The 10,000-nt window shown below is 48.3% G+C and overlaps 1 protein-coding gene across 9 annotated transcripts in view; it reads left to right on the top strand.

Annotated features, from left to right (window-relative positions):
• The first annotated feature begins 689 nt into the window (after positions 1–689).
• cacnb3b (calcium channel, voltage-dependent, beta 3b) overlaps positions 690–10,000 on the top strand; it is a 22,186-nt gene continuing 12,875 nt past the window's right edge. For 2 of the 9 annotated variants that reach the window (XM_081707034.1, XM_081707026.1), the window contains exons 1-3: positions 765–3,326; positions 4,313–4,385; positions 6,071–8,895. In XM_081707034.1, the coding sequence (XP_081563160.1) occupies positions 8,854–8,895 (42 nt within the window). In that variant the 5' untranslated portion in view covers positions 765–3,326; positions 4,313–4,385; positions 6,071–8,853. The other 7 variants (XM_081707028.1, XM_081707030.1, XM_081707032.1 and 4 more) reach the window with 7 other exon arrangements.

Here is a 10,000-nt window from a genome sequence, read left to right as displayed (position 1 = left end):
CAAAATGAAAAGTGATTATTTTGATGTACGGTGCTGGAGTTGCCAGGGGTGGGGGTGGTGTTGGGGATATCGTAATGCATGGTGTTGGGGTGGTGTTGGGGATATCGTAATGCATAGTGTTGGGTGGTGTTGGGGATATCGTCATGCATGGTGTTGGGGATATCGTAATGCATGGTGTTGGGGTGGTGTTGGGGATATCGTAATGCGTGGTGTTGGGGATATCGTAATGTGTGGTGTTGGGGATATTGTAATGCATGGGGTTGGGGTAGTGTTGGGGATATCGTCATACATGGTGTTACAGTGGTGTTGGGGATATCATAATGCATGGTGTTGGGGATATGGTAATGTGTGGTGTTGGGGATATGGTAATGCGTGGTGTTGGAGATATCGTCATGCATGGTGTTGGGCTGGTGTTGGGGATATCGTAATGCGTGGTGTTACAGTGGTGTTGGGGATATCATAATGCATGGTGTTGGGGATATCAAGGATGGGTGGGGTGCGGGTGGTGTTCAAGATGGGGGCATAGATGGGCAAGGATATGTAATGGTGATATCAGATGGCTGCAGCTCTCTAGTTTAGACCTATATAGACTTAAACGGGGAACCAACGCATTTGTTTGTTCCGTTGTCGGCTCTTGAACGCCCTCTCTCAGCTAAGCGTAGTAACTTCGCCACTCTAACTCGAAGTGAGTCGATTCCAAGAGTCACCAGTTCTCGAACACATTCGGTTCAAAATAACTGGCGCAGTCTGTCTGGCAGGTCAGATAAACGGGTTTACCACGTTTACTACAACAGAAAAGAGCCTATAATACTTATAAACTTATAATAATGTATCTTTATTATTTATAGGAATAATCGCAAGATGAAGACTAAAACCAACTCTATGAACATAGAACTATGAACTGAGCTCTGTGGATATCTGCGAGATCTGTTTGAAACTGTAGCAGCGCTGAAGCCATTTGGTCACTCCGCTCTAGTGAAGGTAAAATACAATTTCAGTTGTACCGGAAGAACGGATTTACACATACTGAAACTGAAGCGGTTGAATCGGACGTCCGATTTGATTCCTGGTCTTGTATTAACGTAGTACGAAGTTGTACGGAGGAGTACGAAGTTGTACGGAGGTGTACGAAGGTGTACGGAGGGTTCTCTCTGCAGTTTCGTTCCCGGCGAACGACAAGAAGATATTTAGCTCGTAGTTTCGTATCGAGGCTGGGCTGTGGTGACCAAGGTTTAATAAATTGCGGGTGTCCCTTTACAGTTTAAGTGTCTGTATGCTAAAATAGACTATTAGTTTGTATTTTCCTTCATTCGGGCATATGTGTGGTTGTTTGAATCCTGGACAGAAAAATGAACATCTTGGGATAGGATACGTACAGCGTGCGGAGGAGACCAGTGTGTCCCTTCATCGGGAATCGGTGCAACATCGTGGAAAAGCAAGGTTTCATCTGTACTAGGCAGTGACATGTGTACATTTGCATTTACGGCAAGACGAGAGAATTCTGTATCCGACGAGTAACAACGCAATAGCTTTATCAAAACTAGGCTTTTGTCTTTGCCTACAACTGCATGCAGCTTTAGGGCAGCCAAAGTAGCGCGAACTGTCCCCACGTAAAGAAGAAGTCTCGCTCTACCCTGTGCTCGCGCCCTCCCTCTCTGCGGAGGGCACGTAGTCGCATTCCGGCCCACCTGTCTCACGAGAGGCGGCGCGCGCTGGCCCCAGCTGCGCGAGCTAGCGGGGTGATGACGGGTGGGGTGGCGTGTTGTCAGAGTACTCACTGCACTTCAGTGAATCGCCGACAAAAACTTTTAAAAGAGCTTTGTAGTTCACGCTAATCCTCCTGTGTCATGTTATCTAAAGAAGCCCATCTGTGTCCTCAACACAACTACTAGAGCTGTTCTGTTGTCGCTGTGTGCAGTCTGTGTGTGTGTGTGTGTGTGTGTGTGTGTGTGTGTGTGTGTGTGTGTGTGAGAGAGAGAGAGAGAGAGAGAGAGAGAGCGAGAGAGAGATGTACCTTTTCATCTTCAGTGTTTGCTCCCTTGGGGGCAGAGGAACAAAACATATCACTCAGCCTCTCAGTCACACTACCCTATGACCTCAATTCCATACCAGACAGTTGATTTTAGATGTTAGATAACACAATGCCACATGCATTAACCTTGTTTTTGGTTTGGTTGTTTCTAAAAAAAAAATTAGGATCACATGCATCAGTAGTACTATACTCAAGCACAAAGCCATTTGTTGTGACCTACAGGCGTACCGTGGAACACAGCGTCATTCTGGTGAGGTCTTTTTGCACAAAGTCTTGTGTTATCACAGGCCCCTTTCTATAGCAGCAACAAACCTGAGACTCATTAGCGAAAGTGTGAACCCCCCTCCAAGCCAAACACACACACACACACACACACACACACACACACACATTCCCCTTCTTTGCCTTTTAACATCCAAGAGGTTTTAGCCCAGAGAGCACAGCCCTGAGACAGACTGCCAGAGCCTGGTAGTGAACGCTTCAGAGGAGAGAGTAGCTGCTTCTCCTCCCTCCTTCTAGGCCTTTCTGCTCTGCTTACATTGTGGAGTTTTTAGCTTCCAGGCCCTCTGTTCATGTTTTATTCACATGATCTGCGCATTCATATGGAATGTGAATCGATGCTCCTCTTTTTCCCTCCACTTGCCGGACTGTTCTGAGCAGTGTACCGTTATCTGTTTTGGATCTTACATCCACTGCATATCAGATGTGGACAGTGCTAACTCTCTTAGGGGCCATATGTTAAGTGTTTTTACTGACTGCTTCCCTATTCAGCACCGCCATATGCTATAATATAAACATTTAATTGCAGAGAGAGGCTTTACAGAAACCACTTTGCAGTATTATTATGTTCTTCACACTACTTTTGTGACTTTGTGACGGAAAGTAATATTGCTGACTAGCTGGCTTAAATCTCGCTGCATGCCTTGCAGTAGACAGTTTGTATTGACCTTTCTTGTTCTAGAATTAACACTTAGGATAACGGCAGAATGCTGAGCTCGCCAGAGTTCTGTAGGTGTGTGGGGTTGTGCACGTGAGCCTACAGTAAGCACAGTGAAAGGTGTGGGAGGTGTGGGGAGAGTCCAGGATGTTCCCCTCCGTAACTCCAGCGTCAGTACTGCAGAAGTGGAGAGGCAGATCTGACGGGCAAGAACAAGGCTCCAGGCTACGCAGGAGATCCATCCCCATATCTGACATTGACACAGCAAAATGAAACACCTGGCAACCCAACAGATCCCAAACCACAGCCCTGCCAGTGCAACTGACACAACATTTCCTGGCATGTTGGCACTTAAAGGTACAGAAGCATTGCAGCTATTGGAGGTCTGTGAGGGTGGAGTTGATACATGGGATTATGGGTTTTGTCAAACAGTTTTAGATCTGCATAAATGTTTGATCTAAACTGAATTTTTTGGTCTTGGTGTAATCGGATGATATTTTAGTTCCAGATACATCCACACTCACACTATGACTGAGGGAGTTCTGTTAGTGATAAGATGTGTTAAATACCTCATTTCAAAGTATTAAGTACACAAATAAAATCTCACCATCTCATTTTATTGATAGAAACAGCAGTTTCTATGAAATAGAGAGAGTGTGGAAAAGAGTAAGTCTGAGTGTGTGTTTGAGAGACAGCGAGAAATGGACACGGCTAATGGAATACCACAGGGTTAAAGGGAGGAGAGAGGGAGAGAGAGAGAGGGAGAGAGAGAGAGAGAGAGAGAGAGAGAGGGAGAGAGAGAGAGAGAGGGAGAAAGAGAGAGAGAGAGGGAGAAAGAGAGGGAGAGAGAGAGAGGGAGAGGGAGAGAGAGAGAGAGAGAGGGAGAGAGAGAGAGGGAGAGAGGGAGAAAGAGAGAGAGAGAGGGAGAAAGAGAGAGAGAGAGAGGGAGAGAGAGAGGGAGAAAGAGAGGGAGAGAGAGAGAAAGAGAGAGAGGGAGAGAGAGAGAAAGAGAGAGACAGAGAGAGAGGGAGAGAGGGGGAGAGAGAAAGAGAAAGAGAGAGAGAGGGAGAGAGAGAGGGAGAGAGAGAGAAAGAGAGACAGAGAGAGAGGGGGAGAGAGAAAGAGAAAGAGAGAGAGAGGGAGAGAGAGAGAGAGGGAGAGAGAGAGGGAGAAAGAGAGAGACAGAGAGAGAGGGGGAGAGGGGGAGAGAGAAAGAGAGAGAGAGGGAGAGAGAGAGGGAGAGAGAGAGAGGGAGAGCGGGAGAGAGAGAGGGAGAGAGAGAGGGAGAGAGAGAGGGAGACATAGCCTGCAAGTATGCTACAGTATTACTCACTCCTACCCAGGAGAGGGAGAGCACCATGACTGGCCAGCCGAGGATCTGAGTGAGAGACACACACTCCGCAGACATCCCACTCAGTGAGTACTGAACCGCTCGGCAAAAAAACAAAACCCTCTGTCTTTGAACAGAATTGAGATGAAGGCATCTGTATTTATTTATCTGGTGTTTAAAATGTAAGCATGAGAATGGTGTACTCCAGGCTATTACACTTTGAAATAATTTCAGTTGTACACGATCAAAAACGGCACCTGCTGAATATCATTAGGGAGAAAATCATTTTCATAATTCTCATGTGTGATTGCAAAGTGGATTTGTACAGCAGAATATTACTTGATTCTGAATTTAAATTTGCTCTATTTAATTGACGTGAGTCACATGTGAAGAGCATTGTTGTGGTAAACTGTGATTATTATATTTGTGGTGCACTGTGATGAGTGTTTTTGGTTGACTGTGATTGGCATGTTTATGGTGGACTGATGAGTGTGTTTGCTGTGGACTGTAATTAGCACATTTGTGGTGGACGGTGATGAGTGTGTTTGCTGTGGAATATGATGAGCATGTTTGAGGTGGAGTGTGATGAGTGTGTGTGTGTGGTGGACGGTGATTAGTGTGAATAGTGTGTCTGAAGTGCAGTGTCATTTGCCTTGCTGACTGCCATGGGGAGGGAGTGCATTTGGAACCACTGGGCTTCCTGTGTGGGGTCAGTTAAATACTGAATGAGACAGAGCACTAAAAGCCCTGTCCCGCAAGCAGAGGAGTGTTGTGTGTGTGTGTGTGTGAGTGTGTGTGTGTGTGTGTGCGTGCATTCATTGTCTGCATGTGTGTTTGTGTGTGTGCATGCATGTGTGCTGTGATGAGTGTGTGTGTGTGTGCATGCATGTGTGCTGTGATGAGTGTGTGTGTGTGTGTGCGCTGTAATGAGTGTGTGTGTGTGTGTGTGTGCTGTGATGAGTGAGTGTGTGTGTGTGTGTGTGTGCTGTGATGAGTGTGTGTGTGTGCATGCATGTGTGCTGTGATGAGTGTGTGTGTGTGTGTGCTGTGATGAATGTGTATGTGTGTTTGCATGCATGTGTGCTGTGATGAGTGTGTGTGTGTGTGTTGTGATGAGTTTGTGAGTGTGTGTGTGCATGCATGTGTGCTGTGATGAGTGTGTGTGTGTGTGTGTGTGTGCCGTGATGAGTGTGTGTGTGTGTGTGTGTGTTGTGATGAGTGTGTGTGTGTGTGTGTGTGTGCTGTGATGAGTGTGTGTGTGTGTGCTGTGATGAGTGTGTGTGTGTGTGTGCTGTGATAAGTGTGTGTGTTTGCTGTGATGAGTGTGTGTGCGTGCATGCATGTGTGCTGTGATGAGTGTGTGTGTGTGTGTGTGTGTGTGTGTGTGTGTGCTGTGATGAATGTGTATGTGTGTGTGCATGCATGTGTGCTGTGATGAGTGTGTGTGTGTGTGTGTGCTGTGATGAGTGTGTGAGTGTGTGTGTGCATGCATGTGTGCTGTGATGAGTGTGTGTGTGTGTGCTGTGATTAGTTGGTGTGTGTGTGTGTGCTGTGATGAGTGTGTGTGTGTGTGTGTGCTGTGATGAGTGTGTGTGTGTGTGTGTGTGTGTGTGTGTGTGTGCTGTGATGAGTGTGTGTGTGTGTGCTGTGATGAGTGTGTGTGTGTGTGCGTGTGTGTGCTGTGATGAGTGTGTGTGTGTGTGTGTGTGTTTTCAAAAACGTTTTGAACGTTTTTAAATGGAAGAGGCTTTTTTTCTTTTTCTTTTCTCAGAATCAGAGTCACATCAGTGTGTCTGTGCGGCCTTGGGAAGGATTTCACCAGACGGTTTCAGTTGTTGACATTACGTACAGATAAATGAGAAAACACAGTACATGCCAAGTGAAAACTCTAACTGACAACCCCAACCCATACCTAGTAGCAACCGTTACACATACACACTTATGCCACTCTGCTTGCATGTGGAGTGGCTACATGTGTGCAGATGGTCTGGGTGAGGCCCATGGTGGTCTATCTCCTCCCCTTAGACAGACCCAGCAGCCACTGAATCTTTTTCCTCACACTTCTTACCTGCAGTGTCAGGCACGCCGTTCCCCCAGGTCAGCACTGATCGCATCTGTGCTTACCCAGCATCGCATGTCAGCAAGTTGTTGGGTGAAATCAACATGGGTATTGTGGAATTTCTGATGAAACACAGCCACATTCGTGAAATGTCATAAGCAGAAGTCATCTGCCAGGTTATAACTGTGAACCCGTTGATTTTGGTTTGAAAAGCCAATTTCAACCAAATATGAGCATATTAACCAAATTGCAGGCTACAATCTATGTTGAAATAAGGTTGATTGCCTGGAGGAATAGAAAGCGTACATCCAAGATCATTTTTCTGTTTGTGTAAATTTACCAGCAGAGAATTTCAAGTTTGTTAGGCGCTGTTCTTCTCCTTTGGTCTGAAAGGTAAGAGGTGTCACTACTAGCAAAGCAATCCAGGTGCTGTCATCAACAGAGATACACAAAAAACATTATTAGATGATAAATGTGAATGAATAAAATGCAAAAGACAATTTATGATGATATTAAATATATTCGACTGCTGTAAAAGTTAAATATGTGATCTGAAATACATTTAATGGAGACTAGGTCATATCCACCCGTTCGTTGGGAATTACTATCATATATCGATGGTCAGTATAACCTTTATTGTCAAAGAGGGCTTTAAGTTGCACAGTAACAGGGAGGATGAGTGCTCTGATCCGGACACGGCACGGCGGACAGCGTCAGGCCGTAACGCTTGTGCCTCGGTGCTGCTGTGTGGGCTCTTCTGGATAATTCCCTTCCATTAGCCTCCCTGCATTAGACTCACAGCTGCAAAGTGAGAAGCTCCCCCACCCTGCCCCATTTTCACCAACGCATGCAAACAGCAGTGGTGGAACGCTGTGTGCGCGGTGCAAGGACAATGCTGTTTGAAGTGTGCGGCGTGTAAGCGGCGTGTAAGCGTTGTGTAACTGCGGTGGAGGGTAACACCAGAGGGCTTTTTTTAGAATGAGGAGGCAGCGATTGCTGCTTCTGGAAGACGAGCAGCGAGGGAACTAGAAACGAGTCGGAAACAAGTCATCTCCCCAGGACATGAGGGGCTATCGGTCTGCCTGTGCTCTCCTCTCGCTGCCCTGTCCAGGGACTGTGTGTGTGTGTGTGTGTGTGTGTGTGTGTTAGCCGAGCCTACACAGAAATAGAGACAGAAGGTTATTAAAGTTTGTGACGTTCTGCCAGATTGGCTTTCTGTGCCTCACACAAAGATCCGGAGACATCCGTCTCCACCTTTTCCAGAGCCAGCCTGTGACGTGGGATCCTGAGCCCCTTTACTGGATGGTCGAGGATCCGAGGAGACCTGTTTTAGGAATGCTGGACAGCCAGCAGCAGCTGATGCCGGAACACCTGGAACACACCTCCACGCTCAGCCCCTCTCCATGAGCACATGCGTGGGGTTCGGGGGTTAGTACACAAGCGTCTGCCCCACATGCAGCCCTAGTGCAGACAGTGTGGCCCCGAGGCGTTCTGGGCGGGAAAGTTCACGAGGCCGAGATAATACACTTCAAACTAGGGCCCTTCCGGCCCGGGGGCATACGGTGTCTGCATGGCCGCACGCGTGGAACTGGGTCCTGGAGCAGGTAATGTGGCGCGGCTGGGCTCCGTGCTGCACCCTGCTGGGGGATGCCGACCGGCCTGGCGGTTCTGGGGCATGGCCGGCTCCAGGCTGCCGTTGGACGGCGACCGGTGCGGCTGGGTGGAGGTCGCCCTCAGCTGGCTCAGGCCCACGGCCGCGGCCCTGTTAATGTGGGAGGCAACGCGATGCCTGCTGTAACTTCCAGCAGACGTTTGTGGTGTGGCGTGACGCTTGACTCCAGTGTGATTGTCAGCTAAATCCTGGCATCCCTCAGAGCTCAAGCTTAGGTCCAGCACCATCTAGCTGTGCACTCCTGATCAACATGGTGCTATACAACCTCCTCTGAACTCTTTTACCAGTTCCTAAATTGCTCTGAATTTGCGTAGGGCTTGCTTTGGCTGACCGAACTCAGGTTTAGACTGCTTCAGTCATTCGTACAGTTCATGGCTGTCTCGTGTACTGTCTGAAGTGTTTATTACCCCTCTCTGAATCTCCTGTTGTAAGAATCCCACTTAAGCCCACAAGCGGACGTTTCAGCTCCAACTCGAGGAGCAGGATGAGGTGGAGCCAGTGCTTGTGTGTGTGTGTGTGTGTGTGTGTGTGTGTGAGAGAGGAGAGGCAGAGGCGAGGCGGCGGTAGGCAGAAGCTGGAGGAGGGGGTGTGTTCTCTCTGCGCTGCACTCTTTCTGCTCCGCTCTGCTCCTCTGCTGCAGTCAGGGCGTGAGCGGCGGGCAGGCGATAGCCAGCGTCAGAGCCCCGAGCCCACTCATCCTCCTCCCCTGCCCCCTGCGTGCCCGGCTAGCCTGCCGTCGCTGCTGGCCATGGAGAGCAGCTCGCAGCCCACCGCCGGCTCCGCCGCCCAGCCGTGGAGGCTCAGCATGGGCTGAGCCGGAGGCATGTCCGCGTCTGACTCTAGTGCAGCGCTTCTCAGCGGCAAGGTACGCACCTCTCTGCCTCTCTCTCTCTCGCTCTCTCTGCCTGTCTCTCTCTCTCTCTCTCTCTCTCTCTGCCCGTCTCTCTCTCGCTCTCTCTGCCTGTCTCTTGTCTCTCTCTTTCGGTTTTTATTTTCCTCTCTGTCTCAATCTGTTTTCCCTCTCCATGTCTCTCTCTCTCCATCTGTCTTTCTGTTTCTCTCTCTCTAGCTATCTTTTTCTTTCTAGCTTTATTTTACAAACATGCATGCATGCAATCTAGCTCTCTTTTCTCTTCTTCTTCCTCTCACTCTTTTTTCTTCCTCTCCTTTTCACTCTCTCTCTCTCTCTCTCTCTCTCCCTGTGGTATTATCTAATTTATCAATTTCATTTTAATGGTGAAGTGAATTAATTTTGCATGCATCCGGTATGCATTAGAGCCTAATAATAACTATTGCAAGTCATATTTTTTATAAGTAATAACCTTAATGCAAAATTTGAGCACAACAGATTATTATATAAGATAATGCTTGGACTCCACATCCGCGCTGTTGCATGCACTTCGGCATTGTCCATCTGACAACAGATTCTGGATTTAGTCGAGACGTCCCTGTTCCGCACCCCTGCCGTTCTGTCCTGGGGGCCCCTCTGGATCCCTCTCTGTGCCAGGCAGTGGGCACTGAGTCCATGTGCCCTGTGTTGGCCAGCGCTCTGTGTTACAGATTGCCTATTCTTGGCATCTGTGCGGTAAGAGGCTGTATGAGTGGACACTGTTGTCAAACTTGACTGTGCTGAGATCAGGGCATGCCTTTTATGATTCGTTACCACCCTGTGTGGTCAGCTGGCATGTTACGATACGGTGCCACTGTGTGATGGCTACACTCCCTATTTCCCTGGTTTTATCCAGGTATCACTAAGTGTATGCGAGCGTGTCCATGATATGTAGAAATGTAGGGGCTTGGCCTCCTGGCTGCTCACACGCAGCATCAAACTGTCTATTGTCTCGGCATAGTGCGTTTAAGGTGACTTCCAGCATGATCCAGGGACTCCCAGGCCCAGGGTCTGAATGCAAATACAAGCAGAAATGCTGGAGAATGCTGTGTTATCTAACGATGTACACAGAAACACAGAG

The sequence above is a fragment of the Electrophorus electricus genome, chromosome 24 (assembly GCF_041902795.1).
Source record: "Electrophorus electricus isolate QZ-2024a chromosome 24, ASM4190279v1, whole genome shotgun sequence".
In the NCBI taxonomy this organism is placed as follows: Eukaryota; Metazoa; Chordata; class Actinopteri; order Gymnotiformes; family Gymnotidae; genus Electrophorus; species Electrophorus electricus.
Note: the sequence above shows the minus strand (reverse complement) of the source record. Positions and strands in the feature narration are given on the sequence as shown.